Source organism: Eriocheir sinensis, chromosome 57 (assembly GCF_024679095.1).
Source record: "Eriocheir sinensis breed Jianghai 21 chromosome 57, ASM2467909v1, whole genome shotgun sequence".
Taxonomy (NCBI): domain Eukaryota; kingdom Metazoa; phylum Arthropoda; class Malacostraca; order Decapoda; family Varunidae; genus Eriocheir; species Eriocheir sinensis.
In genome coordinates this window covers 6,361,586-6,378,485 of record NC_066565.1, presented here as the reverse complement: position 1 = coordinate 6,378,485, position 16,900 = coordinate 6,361,586, and the positions used below count along the sequence as shown (strand labels likewise).

The following is a 16,900-nucleotide window of genomic DNA, read 5'->3' as shown; positions in this document are numbered from 1 at the left end:
GTCTTGCGGAGGGGACGCATCAATCAGAGGACAGCAAGCATTTCGCATTTCGCGGGCTTCAAAGGTCTGGGTTTCAATAAAAGGTCGTTCAGAATACTTGGTTCGTGGCAAGTGGCTGAGGCGGCTGACACGCCTCACTTTTCCTGTCAGCTGTGCGACGTGCTCGATGCCAACACCCTTTATCACTTTTTATTTCAGTAAAGGAAACAGCTCAAAGGCAAACATAAATAGAAACTGAAAAGCTCGCTATGCGCTGCTCCTGTAATAAAAATGCATGCAGAGTGAATGAGCAAAAGAGAGATCAATTTCAGATGTGTCTTGATACTCCCCTCTTGAAAGACATGTTGCCTGGAATGTCCGCTTGTTAATGGCAATACCGCAGGGACTCGCGTTGACGGACACATGTAATATTTATTGGTGGACGTTGGTTGTACTGAATAGCCGGCGCGTTCCTCGAGGCACGAGTAACTTGTAAACACCTTAACGTTGGCCGCGTGGCTTAGCTCTCTCTCTCTCTCTCTCTCTCTCTCTCTCTCTCTCTCTCTCTCTCTTGCTGCCGATGAGAACGATAGCGACAAATATAAAGATGAGTAATGATGATGATGATGATGACGAGGGCCAATGTGACGTAGCTATGCACCGAGGCCACGCGCAGTTTTAACGTATGCCCTCAACTTTACCTTTACCTTTACTACTACTACTACTACTATTGCTACTACTATTACTACGTCTACTACTACTACTACTACTACTACTACTACTACTACTACTACTATTATTTTTTTTAACAGGCCTCCGTCCATTAGAGTAGCGTTGAGCGGTATCTTCTCTCATATCCTTTCACAAAGCAATTCATTGGCCCCACCCCGCCAATGACTGTGGCCGACAACCATCTTTATTTAGTATTACAAACCTTATTAAACATATTTTTCTTTAGCTAACAGAGCTTGTGGTTGATACAACTATCAACCACCGTCGCCTCAAAGTCCAGGTCGGCAATGCGGGTGGTTTTGGGTGCAGGTGACTTGGTTCCTCTCAGGCAGACCAAGGCTGACCTCAGGAGGGAGAAGGACAGCCTGCATCTCATCCAGGCGACCACACTGCTTCTTGGCTGCTGTTTCTTATTCGCCAGTGTTTCGGCGAGTCTTGCGTAGAAGCTCTGCGCCCTTGGTCTCATCCCTCCTGATGTCGTGAACACTAATGGGGTGAAGGATCCCTGGTCCACATTCTGTATTCTTTCTTCATATGCTCTGTTCTTCTCTTGTTCGATTCTTCCGTGGGCTGCATCAAGGGTCAGGTCTCTGTGGCAATGGGCCATGGGATCAAAGATCCTTATGTCAAAGTACACCCTTTTGTCCACGAGTCCAAAACCCTCTGGTGTTAACATCCACTCGTGCTTCGTTCGAAACATTAGCGGTGCGTCTGGCGAGGTGTTCGCCTTGCAGAGGCAGCAGCATGGGTTCCACAGTCACGTCGTGACAGACTTCTTTCAGCATTTCATCTGTTACGTCTCTCACTTCATCATGTCTCATGCAGACGAAACCTCCTATCTTGCATGTCATGGCATGGTTTTGTTTGAAGGGTGAGCCACAGTTACACATGTTTGGGAGCCCATGCACTGGCCAGCCATACCTGAGGGCAAGGGCATCTGTGAATTCTTTCTTGTTTAAGTTAAAGCCTTTTGCCCTGATAGGTAGTGTGGTTAGCCAGTTCGAAGCGCCCACATCCTGTACTATTACTACTACTACTACTACTACTACTACTACTACTACTGCTGCTACTCTCCTTCACATTCATTATAAAGTTGCATACAAAACAAAAACATCAATGCATATGCTTTTATATACACACACATACATACGTACATACATACATATATACGTACATACACACATACACATACAAACAACGTCAAGTTACACATACATAATCACGTACAAAGGTATACACTACATACATAAATACATACATTGATGCATACATAAATACACACATTGACGTATCCAGACATACACCCAACGTCACATAAGTATACATAAGGACATACATTACATTGCACACGCACACACGCACGCATAAACCTACATGTAATCGTACACACGCACACACACGAACATGAAAACGATACAAAAAATACACAACACCCCATAAATAATACACACAAAATACAATAAACAAACAAACAAATGAACAAACAGGGAGGGAATGGGAAAGGGAAGAGACACTAATTGAAGAAGGAAAGGGAAGGGGAAAGGATGGGAGGGGAAGGGGAAGGGGTGGAAGAGGAAGGAAAGGAACACGAAGGGAAGGAAAGGAAGGAAAGGGATGTAATGGAACGGTAAGGGAAAGGATGGGAAAGGAAGGAAATTAAAGGGAAGGGAAAGGAAAGAAAGAGAAAGGAAAGGACGGGAAAGAATGGGAAGGGAAGGGAATAGAAGGCATGTAATGGAAAGGTAAGGGAAGGGATGGGAGGGGAAGGGGAAGGGGTGGGAGAGGAAGGAAAGGAACACGAAGGGAAGGAAAGGAACGGGAAAGAACGGGACTGGATGGAAAAGAAGGGAAGGGATGAGATGGGAAGGGAGAGAAAGTACAAGGAAGGGAAAAGAAAGGATAGGATGGGATGGAATGAGAAGGGAAAAGAAGGGAAGGGATGAGATGGAAAGGAAAGAAAAAAGATGGGAAGGGAGAGAAAGTACAAGGAAGGGAAGAGAAAGGATAGGATGGGATGGAATGAGAAGGGGAAGGAAGGGAAGGGCATGGTACGGAAAGGAAAAGAAGAAAGAGCACAGGAAAAATAACCAAGGGATCAATAATTCTGCTTAGCGAGGCGTCTTGATGTTGCCCACTTGACAGCGTTTAAGTCACAGGAAGGAGGGAACAGAGATCATGGAAGGATAAAAAGAAATGAAGGAAGAGGATACTGGTTTGCTCTTGTATTAGGAAGTTGTTCAGCATAGGGATGGACTTTAATGTACGAAGGCGTCGAGCTCATCAAGGGAAGTAATGAGCATAAGAGGGTGGAATAAATCACGTCGTTAACACACACACACACACACACACACACACGCACACATATACACCGCTCCGGTAGCTTAATCGCTTGGAGCGCTGCGCTGCAAGGTTCACGGCCTGACAGGCGGCGGTTCGAGCCCCGCTCAGGCCGGATTCTTTGCACTGAGTAGGAGTGGTTATTTTCACCCCTTGAGCAAGGGGGTGGTGTGTGTGGTGTGTGAGGTCCTGGAAGCACCCAGAGATCGACTATAATGAGCATGAGCTTGTTCATCTCGGGAGTCCAACTCGTGATCAGGCCGTGGTGAATTACACACACACACACACACAAAAAAAAAAAAAAAAAAAAACAGGCTAAACGCACATGTGTATATACGCTATACGCACATGAGCATATACAGAATACATACACATGAGTACGGTACATGCACACACATACACAAAACCTGTGAACTTTAAGGAAAAAACGTTTATCGTGTATAAATGAAGCATTATTAAGCCTAAACCGCCATGATGAGGGATGACAGTTGAGCAAATCGTTCATCGAGACTGCTAAACTGTTTTCCTTTCTTGTAACCGCTAAACGGTAACCGCTAAATAACTGATAAATTGTATTAACAGGTAAACAATAAACAATAAATATTAACATTTAAATATTAACCTCTAAATTGATAACTCTAAACAGTAGCCGCTAAACAGTCCCCGCTAAACAGTAACCGCTATAGAGTAGCAGCTAAAAGGGAACAGCTCAAACACGAGTCGCTAAACTGGAGCCACTAATGAACGAACTTCCCCAGAACGCGGCAGAGGCCAGAGTTTTTCCCGCCAAAGCTCTGCCCGAAGAGGCGCGCCTCCTCCACCAGCCAGTTCTTGGCCTCCAGCAGCGAGGAGAGACCAGCAACATGGCGGCGGCGGCGGGTTTGGGGTTCATTTGGGCCATTTTCTGGTTCCTTTACGGCGACGAAACACACATTTCCTACTCTCCTTACCACCACAAGATTGTTACCTGGATCAGGCATTTGCGGAGGACCAGGAGGACCAGGAGGACCGGGAGGACCAGTAGGACCAGAAGGACCAGAAGGACCAGTAGGACCAGAAGGACCAGGAGGACCAGTAGGACCAGAAGGACCAGAAGGACCAGGAGGACCAGGAGGACCAGTAGGACCAGAAGGACCAGAAGGACCAGGAGGACCAGTAGGACCAGAAGGACCAGAAGGACCAGGAGGACCAGTAGGACCAGAAGGACCAGAAGGACCAGGAGGACCAGTAGGACCAGAAGGACCAGAAGGACCAGAAGGACCAGGAGGACCAGGAGGACCAGTAGGACCAGAAGGACCAGGAGGACCAGGAGGACCAGGAGGACCAGGAGAACCAGAAGACTCAGAAGAAGCAGAAGAAACAACAGAACCAGAAGAAACAGCAGAACCAGAAGAAACAGCAGAACCAAAAGAAACAACAAAACCAGAAGGATCAGCAGAACCAGAAGGATTACCAGAACCAGAAGGATCACCAGAACCAGAAGGAGTAGCAGAACCAGAAGGATTACCAGAACCAGAAGGATTACCAGAACCAGAAGGATTACCAGAAGCCGAAGGATCACTAGAGCCAGAAGGATTACCCAGACCTTGCCTGACTCGTGGTAGATCTTCATCACTGCCAATTCCCATTTTAGTAATAAGAATAACTTTACCACAGCCCTCTAGAACACCACCACCATTACTCCCATCACCACCGTGTTCACCAGAATTCCCGCCACCCCCTCCCATGGTCATGTTCATCCCGGAGTTCCCCTGGCCGGTCTTCATCATGTCACCGCCCACCGCGTCCACCGTCACAGTGTTGGAGTTGTCGATGCTGAACAGACTGCTCGCGTTGCCGGCACTCAGGAGGGCCAGCAAACCCCCCAAGCTTCCGAGAACGTCATCCAATCCATCACTGTCGCCTTTCTGATGCAGGTCAGGGCAGAACACTTCAAGGGCGAAGAAGAAGAGGAACTGCAGGAGGAGCGCGACGCCCACCACTGACAGAGCCGCGAAGACGTTGAGGCAGAAGGTGCTGCTGTGGGCCAGGCCGTAGATCTCGACGCAGGTCTTGTCCTTCTGATACACATCGTTCTGCCCGTAGCCGCCCGTCCCGTAGCCCCCACTCCCGTAGCCACCCTTGCTGCCGAAGTCCCCTGGCGCCTCATAGCCACCGTGGGTATTGTAGTCATGAGAACGGTCGAACCTCCTGTATGGGCGAGTGAGGGTTTGGGCGGGTGTGTGTGAAACGAATGTGTGAGAGAGAGGTTGAGGATGAAATAATTGAGGTGTGAAGCTCTAGAATCCTTTTTTAGTTCTACAAATCAATCTTTTACCCACCAAAATCGTGAAGGAATTTTACTTATTGCACCAACACTTCTGAGGGTCTAGAATCCACTAACTTACAGAATTCAAACTGTCACTCACCAAAATCACGTATGAATCCTACTGTTCCCTTCACAATGCCCTGACACTTCTGAAGTTCTAGAATCCCTTTTTACTTCCACAATTCAAACTTTCACCCGCCAAAATCGCGTATGAATCTTACTGATGATGATTATTGGGGCGTTGTATCTTGGCGCCGCAACGGCAGGGATTAATTTTACTGTTCCCTTCCCGATACCCTACCACTACAAAACACTCCTGCAGCGTACTAAATTCGTTCTGCCTTAACTCTGAACCTAAACAAAAGAAACTCGAGGAGCAGAATCCCAAAACAGCCTAAACAATCCCTAAACAACCTAAACAAAACCCATAATCAACCTAAACGGAATCCTTAAACAACCTAAACAACAGATTACTACACCAAAACAACAAATCCGTAAAAAAAAAAATCGTCATCAACCTAAACAAGAATCCCTAAAATAAACAACAGAACCCCTAAACAACCTAAACAACAAATCCGTAAAAAAATTAAGCAACAGAATCCCTAAACAACCTAAACAACATAATCCCTAAACAACAGAATCCCCAGACAACCTAAGAAACAGAATCCCTAAACAACCTAAACAATAAATCCTAAACAACCTAAACAACAGGATCCCTAAAAAACCTAAACAACAGGATCCCTAAACAACCTAAACAACAGGATCCCTAAACAACCTAAACAATAAATCCTAAACAACCTAAACAACAGGATCCCTAAAAAACCTAAACAACAGGATCCCTAAAAAACCTAAACAACAGGATCCCTAAACAACCTAAACAACAGGATCCCTAAACAACCTAAACAACAGGATCCCTAAAAAACCTAAACAAAAGGATCCCTAAACAACCTAATCAACAGAATCCCTAAACAACCTAATCAACAGAATCCCTAAACAACCTAAACAACAGAATCCCTAAACAACCTAATCAACAGAATCCCTAAACAACCTAATCAACAGAATCCCTAAACAACCTAATCAACAGAATCTCTAAACAACCTAATCAACAGGATCCCTAAACAACCTAATCAACAGAATCTCTAAACAACCTAATCAACAGAATCCCTAAACAACCTAATCAACAGAATCCCTAAACAACCTAAGAAACAGAATCCCTAAACAACCTAAACAACAGAATCCCTAAACAACCTAAACAACAGAATCCCTAAACAACCTAAACAACAGAATCCCTAAACAACCTAAACAACAGAATCCCTAAACAACCTAAACAACAGAATCCCTAAACAACCTAATCAACAGAATCCCTAAACAACCTAATCAACAGAATCCCTAAACAACCTAATCAACAGAATCCCTAAACAACCTAATCAACAGAATCCCTAAACAACCTAATCAACAGAATCCCTAAACAACCTAATCAACAGGATCCCTAAACAACCTAATCAACAGAATCTCTAAACAACCTAATCAACAGAATCCCTAAACAACCTTATCAACAGAATCCCTAAACAACCTAATCAACAGAATCCCTAAACAACCTAATCAACAGAATCCCTAAACAACCTAATCAACAGAATCCCTAAACAACCTAATCAACAGAATCCCTAAACAACCTAATCAACAGAATCCCTAAACAACCTAAACAACAGAATCCCTAAACAACCTAAACAACAGAATCCCTAAACAACCTAAACAACAGAATCCCTAAACAACCTAAGAAACAGAATCCCTAAACAACCTAAGAAACAGAATCCCTAAACAACCTAATCAACAGAATCCCTAAACAACCTAATCAACAGAATCCCTAAACAACCTAAACAACAGAATCCCTAAACAACCTAATCAACAGAATCCCTAAACAACCTAATCAACAGAATCCCTAAACAACCTAAGAAACAGAATCCCTAAACAACCTAAGAAACAGAATCCCTAAACAACCTAAACAACAAAATCCCTAAACAACCTAAGAAACAGAATCCCTAAACAACCTAAACAACAGAATCCCTAAACAACCTAAGAAACAGAATCCCTAAACAACCTAAGAAACAGAATCCCTAAACAAAAAAACAAATCAAACAAGAAAACAAATAATCAAAACAAAAAAGGAATCCATATACAACTTAAACAACAACCTAAACAATTTAAACAACACACTCCCTAAAAACATCATGTCTTAAGGAAATTCTAAAACTCTAAGAAATGTAATAGTCGTGTTTTAACTCAACCTAAATAAGCGAACCTTACAACACTTCTCTTCCAGCGTCTCTCAAGGTAAGTAAAGTGTCCTTCACTATTTATATTTCTTTCTTTTCCTTCCCTATCGGCGCCACCATCATAACATACTTCGTTACTATTTACCGTCCCTTCTTAACCTTCATTCACCTCGCTTCCCTTCCTCGTCCGCCACCTTTCCTGTCCCTTATCAAATCGCTTCACTTTCCCTGTCACCTCAGCCGCAGCCTTCAGTCACCGTCTCTTCTCTCGACCTTTTAACTTATCATGTTTTTGTCACTCCCTCCGTTGATACACTTGCCTCGACGTTCTTTTTTTTCTTATATCAAAGGATACGGCTCAAGGGCAACAAAAAAGGGTAAAAAAAAAGCCCGCTAATCGCCGCTCCCACAAAAGTAGAAAGTAAAAAGTAGCCAAAAGAGAGGTCAATTTCGGGTGGAGAGGTGTCTTGATACACTCTTCTTGAAAGAGGTCAAGTCATTGGCAGGAGGAAATACAGACGAAGGAAGACTGTTCCACAGTTTACCAGTGAAAGGGATGAAAGAATGGAGATGCTGGTTAACTCTTGCATAAGGGGTTTGGATAGTATAGGGATGAGCATGAGTAGAAAGTCGTGTGCAGCGGGGCCGAGGGAGAGGGGGAGGCATGCAGTTAGCAAGTTCAGAAGAGCAGTCAGCGTGAAAATATCGATAGAAGATAGAAAAAGAAGCAACATGGCGGCGGAATTTAACAGGTAGAAGGCTGTCAATTCATATTCTGTTCTTTTCCATTCTTCATTTGATATACTTTCCCTCAGCCTTTCAATTCATGTCACGTTCTTGCCACCTCCTCCGTTTTACACTTTGCCTTGGAGTTCAGTTCTGTCTCCTCGCCTTGTTATACGAAACCCTTACACCGGAACACACGGCTGAGTCTGATATTCAGTTTTCCCTTCATCAACATTCTTTTTTCGCCTTTCAGTTCTTATTCTCCAAATCATGATCTCCAATTCTCAAACCGTTTCCTAAGTTGACTTCTTCCCTGTGTCTCTCATTTCTTGTCTTTCTCTGTTCTATTTCCACATCTCTCTCTCTCTCTCTCTCTCTCTCTCTCTCTCTCTCTCTCTCTCTCTCTCTCTCTCTCTCTCTCTCTCTCTCTCTCTCTCTCTCTCTCTCTCTCTCTCTCTCTCTCTCTCTCTCCTGCTCATTCTTCTCGTTTCATTTTTATTTACTTTTTGTCAGGTTAGGATGCCCAAGATACACAGTTATAGACCAACTTACAAAAGAGGATAAAGAGCAAGTGCCGAAGGATCAAGCGGACAAGGTAGTCAGTCATCAGGGAGGATAATACGACTTTATGCGTATTAGACAACACGCTGCCAAACGTCGCGCTGTCTCCAGCAATTGTTTGACTTCGCTGCTCCGTGACTCCACTCGCTCGAGGAAAAGATTGGGATAAAGGGCGTAAGAAAAAAGGATGTAGGAAAGGAGGGAAAAAGAGTGAGTGCGGAAAGAAAGGATGGAGAACTGGAGGGAAGGAAAGGAGACAGACAGAAAGGGGGGGAAGGAAGCTAGAGAGGGAAAAAAAGGGGTTGGGGGATAGATATATAGATGGAGGGAGTGCTCGTGGCAGGAAGTGATAAAAGAAGAAAGACAAGAAAGGAAGGAAGCACAAAGGGAGAAAGGCAAGGAGACGAGAGTGAAGAAAACGAAATAAGTTTTGGAATGAGAAATCAGTGAATGAAGGAGGGAGAAATGGAATGAGATAAGGAAAGCTAGTTGGAGAAAAAGAAAGATCACTTACAATCACAATGGAAGAGGAAGAAATGGAAAGAGGTAAGGGAAGCTAGGTAGAGAGAACGGAAAATCGCATACAACCACTAACAAAACAAAAACATTTATCACCACCACCACAACAAAAAAACAACGGCAACTAATACTGCAACTAATTTTACTACATATAATACTAATACTAACCAATGCTCAGCAACTACCACGACTTCAATCCTAACAACAACAACTACTATTACTACTACTGCTACTACTGCTGCTTCTACATATGATAGATCCACTACTAAACAATGCCTCCACTACTACAGCAGCCAAAACAAAAACCTTCTCCACTCACCTCGATTCTTCAAGTGTCTCCCCAAACGTGCTGAAGAGGAGCTCCACCGCGTCATCAAATACTGCGCCCTCAAGACCATCGCCATACCCGTTAAGCAGATAGGCGTAGCGGGATGGGTGCGCGTGGGCAGAAGTGTAGTTGTTATGGGCATCTGGGAGAGGTTCAGGCCAGGAGAGGAGTTCGGGGAGTGTGATGAGGTGGGAGAGTGGTGACAGATATGAGGTCAGAGGGTTGGCTACACATATGCCCGTGGTCGCCAAAATGACTCCCAGAAGCAATGACACTGGCCATGCCTGGAAAGAAAGTAGAATGTGTGAAAGGAAGGCTTAGATGTTGGCGATATGTAAATGAAGAGTGGATTAATTTAACAGCGAGGCCCGCCACCCCCCCCCCCCCCCACCTCAAAAAAATAAAACGCCATACGCTGCCAGAAGAGCGGTCATGTCGGATGGAGAGGTGTCTTGATACTCTCCTCTTGAATTCAATATATATCTTTGGAAATTAAAGTGATATATGCAAAGTGTTACAACCAAACAAATTAAATGCATTGACTGAGTGTGAATATAAACTCATTTTCAATCTCTTCATTTCAATACTCCACCAGCACTGCCATCACTACCACCACAACCACCACCACCACTTCATTGGTAACTACTTATTGTTGGCAGGCAATCACTCGGATATTTCGTATCTGTCGTCAGCGCATGATTCATTAAACACACACACACACACACACACACACACACACACACACACACACACACACACACACACGAAGAAACTCACCATAATGCCAAGACTGATCGAAACTAGTACTCCAGCAAAATATTCATAGATGAACAGACTATGAACACGCAGGATACACACAGAGGGAACAAACGTGTCTTCCACCCACTCCTTCTGCCAAAAAAGACAGGAAATACTGCTTTGAAATTAATGTTAAAGTTGTTTGCAGTTTGGGTTTCTGAAGAAGCCGAGTTGTTTGTCTGGTGCTTAGGAAGATAGTAATATGTTGCCTTTCCTCTGCCAGGCTTAAAGAAAGAATGGAGAGGCTGGTCCAGGTACACAACATATATATGAAAACCTCGTCGCAAAAAAGAAAAAAATAATAATTCATAATGTGCGGCTTAAACGAAGTTTATGGAATATTCTGCAAATTGTAACTGCAAAATACTCCCTCCCCCTCCTCCTCCTCTTCCTCCTCCTCCAGAATAACACACCACAAAAAATTACATGAGGTATGTATTTGCCTTTATGAGCACTGAAAAAAGAGATCATCACTGCACGCACAGGAAGAAAATTGGACCGAAATGGGTCATAAAAACTGCAATGGAGCTGTTTGCATAGGAGCTGAAGGATGTCAGGGAGCAGGAGGAGGAAACCAGGAGGGAGGGTGGGGGAGGAGGAGGAGGAGGAGGTGAGGAGGAACACAAAGGAACACAAAGGAAGAACAAACAACAGCAGACCTGCTGGTCCTTACGAGGCTGTTTGTGACAAGCTACACCAACAATCTAATTAAAGGTGGAAGATGAAGGACAGCAAAGGCCAAGGCTTCTCCCCACCCCACCCATCCCTCCAGCCAAGGCTGGCAGGAAAGGAAAAAGAACCATGCAGCATGGAAAAATTGCATGAAAATTATGTAGGAAAGAGGAAAGAACTACCATTACTGCTATCACTAACCGGGCGATAAAAACGGACAAGGACACCAGTATTCGAAAGAACTTAACGTTATTACGACAATGAGTAATATCTTAGTTGCTGGTTGGATTCAAAATATTTGTCTAATCTATTCTTGAAGGCCGTAACTGTTGTACCATCAACGACATCACAGGGAAGAGAGTTCCAAACATTAACAACTCGATTGAAGAAGAAGTGTTTAGCTTCGTGCGACGAGAATCTTTTACCACTTATCTTCAAATTGTGATTTCTTCTTGTTCTATTTGATCGAGCAATTGTGAAGTAATCTTCCGCATTAATATCACTGAATCCTTGAAACATTTTTAACACTTCTATTAGATCGCCTCGCATTCTTCGTTTTGATAGGCTGAATAAATTTACTTCTTTAAGCCTTTGTTCATAAGATAAATTTCCCAACCTAGGAATCATTTTTGTTACTCTTCGTTGAACCCGTTCCAACTTTTCTATGTCTTTTCTGTAATAGGGAGACCAAAACTGTACACAGTACTCTAATTTTTATTTTTTTTTACGTTGCGGCCTATTGCGCCGGTAGGCTTCTTCCCGGTGGGGCCTGATGGTCGGCCCAAGGCTTCTTCGCGATGGGGCCTGATAGACCGGGAGCCCAGAGGGTTGGGGGTAGCCGGAATACTAACCAATTTTCCTTCCTGCCAGTGTTCCATACGTGCATTGTTGCATATGAAACTGGACGACTGGCATGATATCTGTGGTGGGTGTGGCTTCAGCAGCCATTTAAATTCGACACCTCAGCTACCCTAGGTTAGCTTTTTGACCTAACCACTTATAAGTACCTAGAATGTATGAGTTGTGGGTGGAGTTGTTCCAAAAAATTGATGACAGCAATTTTTGGTGGTGGGATGGACCTGCCAGTCCCAATTATGTAAGCCACTCCAGCTACCCTAGGTCAGCCTGAGAGCTAACTTCTCAGAACCTTTGCCAAAATGTTTGTGAGGATCCCAGGAGTCATAAATGGCCAATGACAGCAGTTTCCAATGGTGGGGTACCCCCGCCAGCCCCGCCCAAAGTGCCATGCCCCCAAAGTTACCCTAGGTCAGCCTGAGAGCTAACTTCTCAGAACCTTTGCCAAAATGTTTGTGAGGGCCCCAGGAGTCATAAATGGCCAATGACAGCAGTTTCCAATGGTGGGGTACCCCCGCCAGCCCCAAAGTGCCACGCACCAAATGCTAACCTAGGTCCACGCGAGATAGGCTACATAACTCCCAAAAACATGGTATGAACTGCCCATGCAAAGGTGTCACAAGTACATCCAGAAACAGGATACTTTGTAACTCTTAGGCTATAAAGGTATTACATGTATTACTCGTTTTAGCAGTAATTGTCTTTGACTCACTAATTCTTGCTAAATCCTTCTCTTTAAACCTGTCCCTTATACAAACTTGCCCCTCTCTAGAAAGGATGTGTTTCAGGTGTGTTGGTGGTGTATTGGCGATATGGAAACAAATAAGGATGCTGTTGAGGGTGAAGCCAATTTTTATAATTCTAACGGGAACGATATGCATGAAAATGACAATATCAACGAGCAAAGCTCAACTCCCGCCTTGGATAATGAGGAGAGAGCCGACCAAACAGAAATCAATCCGACATCTAGTTCGAGGTCACATCCATCTTCATCTCTACCCACATCTCCACAGGTTAGTTCACTGCAGCACAATGTCATCCATCACAAATCAATAAGGACAATATCCAAATGAAAGCTCTTGGAAAGACAATCGACACCTTCTGCAACCCCTTCAGCGATGAGGCCCCATCAACTTTAGTGAACATTGCCACTGGACGTGCAGCAAACGCAGCAACACAAAGTTATCTTCTTTCGACGATACGAAGAGGCCAAGAAGCTAGAGAGAAGTTCGAAGAAGAATGGGACGAAAACAGGAAACGCTTCACCCAACCCATAAAGAAAGTCAAAGTCGCTAACTTCGCCGCAGAGAACACGAAAAAGGGGCCGTTGGCAAGTGCATCAAAGAGGGCACAGACCAATGCCGAGAACCTCAGGGATGCATTTGTCAAAATGATCGTTGTCGCCTCTCAAGACTCCGCCGTGGACCTCAGACACATCTTAAAATACCCAATAATCAAATACCCTCTAGCGTTTGCCCACTGCGATGGTTCCCTGGTCAAGACCGACAAATCTTCTCTCCTGCATCATCTTGAAGCTGTACAGATGGAAACCATCAATGAACTCGACCACCCTGAGCTCTACACACACGTGTATGATGGAGGACTTCTCCTGCACTCCATCCTATCGCAGACCTCCATTGGAGCATCCTATGCATCAACTGCGCGGACGATATTGTCGGTCATCTGTGCCTCAAAGGGAAAAGAGGTTCACATCTGCCTTGATAAGTACCTAGAAGATTCGATCAAAGGAAGCGAAAGAAAACTTCGAGGAGCAGTTGACTCGGCTTACAACATAACCGGACCAGAGCAGACCATCAGGCAAAGTGGAAAAAAGTTACTGGCAAATGGGATGTTCAAAGATCAGTTGGGGAGATTTCTACTGCAGGAATGGGGGAAGGAACATTACTGGCACATTCTGGAAGGTAAAACTGTCATTGCATCCTTTGGTGGAGATTGCTTGAGCTTCGTACCAGACAAGGAAAGCCACCACATCACCGTTACAAGACCTGCGGAATATCAGGGAAACCATGAGGAGGCTGCTACCTCATATCCTTCCACGTTGCCAACACTTCAGCGAGCCACATCTGTGTGAGAGCCTCTGATACAGATGTTCTGGTGATCTTGATCGGGATGCTGGCGAGACAACGTCCAGAGGTTCGTGCAGCCAAGACTGTCATTATGGAGTGTGGCATGGGGAACAGCCGTAGGTACATCAACGTCAGCAACATCACCGATGGTCTAGAAGACATGAAGACAGGTCTACCAGAAGCGCTACCGGGGTTCCATGCATTCACTGGATGTGACTTTACCTCTGCTTTCTACAGGTGGGTTTGTGAGACCTCTGCGTTCAAAACTTGCAATAGCGAGAGGTGCAATGATATAGGGCCTAGGAAGAAACTTTCCTAGGTTCCTTTCTATTCAATGTCAATGCTATAAATACATTACTCTATCAACTAAGACTTTGATTTCAACTTCTATTTCAGAAAAGGCAAGGTTAAACCGCTCCAGATCTTAGAGAAGGACACAACAGGCAGATTCATAGAAGCATTCGTTGGCCTTTGGGAAAATTGGTAACCTAGACACTGAGGCAATATCTGCATTTACCTGCCAAATGTATGGTCAAGACAAGACTGAAGACGTCAATGAAGCCCGATACCTGAGACTGATCGATATGACTGGAAAGGTTGAGAAGGTAATCTTGTAGCCAGAGAAATGGAGGGAGAATGGGTCTAACACTTTATATCGTAATCACTTAGAAAATTTTCAACATCCTTCCCATCTTTTCAGGAGAAGCAACTCGCATGTCAAGAAGCTGGACTGTGCTCTCCTACCACCTTCATACAAGGCATTAAAAGAGAAGATTCGAAGATCAAACTATGTTGCTGCTCTGTGGTGCAATGCTGATTCGCCTGCTCCTATGTGTAACGAATCACCCAGTGATTACGGATGGTGCCTTAGAGATAACCTCCTAGAGCCACTTTGGTTCAGAGGTGAAGAAATGCCACGTTCACTACACAGTGAGGAAATCGACAGTCAGGAAATTGCTGCAGATGAGGAATCTGACCTGATGGGCTCCGACGAGGAAACTGATATAGAAGCTTGGGTGAAGATACAGACTCTGATGACGATAGTGAAATATAAATTTGACTGTGCATGTATTCATTGATTGATAGATTCATTTCCATGACGTGACTAGCTTTACAATGTCCAAGGGATGTGAAATCAAAGACTATATGTGGATCGACTGAAGTTGATTGCATTACTGGTAGAGGATAATATCACGGACACTGTTTCTTATAATTCTCAAGTTTTTGAAGCATCTTGCTCTACTATTTTCATTTCAGATTTTGTCGCAGATCTTGAAGTTCAATTAGAGTGTTGTACATGTATGTTGCAACCAATTAAATGTAGACAAACATTTTAGAAAAATAATAAAACGATATTAAATGTAGTAGTAAAATCATTATCTTTATCACTTTGTTTCCAATAACAGCAATTTTACAGGCTCTAAAACACATTTTGAAGGTTCTGAGAAGTAAGCTCACATGTTGACCTAGGTTAGCTTTGGGGCGTGGCACTTTGGGAGGGTACCCCACCATTGGAAACTGCTGTCATTGGCCATTTATGATTCCTGGGGCCCTCACAAACATTTTGGCAAAGGTTCTGAGAAGTTAGCTCAGGCTGACCTAGGGTAACTTTGGGGCATGGCACTTTGGGGGGCTGGCGGGGTACCCCACCATTGGAAACTGCTGTCATTGGCCATTTATGACTCCTGGGATCCTCACAAACATTTTGGCAAAGGTTCTGAGAAGTTAGCTCTCAGGCTGACCTAGGGTAGCTGGAGTGGCTTACATAATTGGGACTGGCAGGTCCATCCCACCACCAAAAATTGCTGTCATCAATTTTTTGGAACAACTCCACCCACAACTCATACATTCTAGGTACTTATAAGTGGTTAGGTCAAAAAGCTAACCTAGGGTAGCTGAGGTGTCGAATTTAAATGGCTGCTGAAGCCACACCCACCACAGATACCATGCCAGTCCTCCAGTTTCATATGCAACAATGCACGTATGGAACACTGGCAGGAAGGAAAATTGGTTAGTATTCCGGCTACCCCCCAACCCTCTGGGCTCCTGCTCTATGATGGTCGGCCCAGCCCGTTCTGGCGCAGGCGAGTGTTTATAGTGGCGCCATCTTGTATTGGCTCATGCTGCCCCCCGGAACTCGTTCTTGATTCGCTTGGACGGCTTCCTCTTGAGTCCGGGTTGATGGGTGGTCTTCAGGACAGCATATGGGTAGTTTTAAGCCACTCGGCGGTGACTGAAAAATCCCAGGTGGTAGCGTGCGGATTCGAACCCGCGTTGTCCATCACGCGGTGAATGTGGGCCCAGCACGCTACCAGTTCGGCCACCGAACCAACGAATTATACAGTTTTAATATTACTTTTACCGATTTATTATTAAAGGCTCGTCTCAAGAAACCAATCAATTTGTTTGCAGTTTGAACTACCTCTGAACAATGCTGACCGGGCTTTAAATCGCTTGATATAGTGATTCCAAGATCCTTTTCTTTACTTGCTGCAGAAAGTTGTTGGCCATTCATTACGTACCGAACGCGATTGTTATTTTTTCCGATGTGCAACACTTTACATTCGTCAACGTTAAATTTCATTTGACATTGATTGGCCCAACGTGCAAGTCGATCTAGATCTGATTGTAAAGCTTCTTCGTCGAGTGTCGCAGTTACTTTACTAGCAATTTTTGTGTCATCAGCAAATTTTGATACTTTGCAAGTGAGCCCATCATCGATATC

At 44.4% G+C, this 16,900-nt stretch overlaps 1 protein-coding gene across 1 annotated transcript in view; it reads right to left on the bottom strand.

Annotated features, from left to right (window-relative positions):
* Positions 1–4,020: 4,020 nt before the first annotated feature.
* LOC126984346 (uncharacterized) overlaps positions 4,021–16,900 on the bottom strand; it is a 64,560-nt gene continuing 51,680 nt past the window's right edge. The window contains exons 2-4 of the mRNA XM_050837961.1: positions 9,755–10,047; positions 4,502–5,238; positions 4,021–4,388 (exon numbers count right to left, since the gene is read on the bottom strand). Of these exons, the coding sequence (XP_050693918.1) occupies positions 4,021–4,388; positions 4,502–5,238; positions 9,755–10,047 (1,398 nt within the window). The remainder of the gene's footprint in view (positions 4,389–4,501; positions 5,239–9,754; positions 10,048–16,900) is intronic.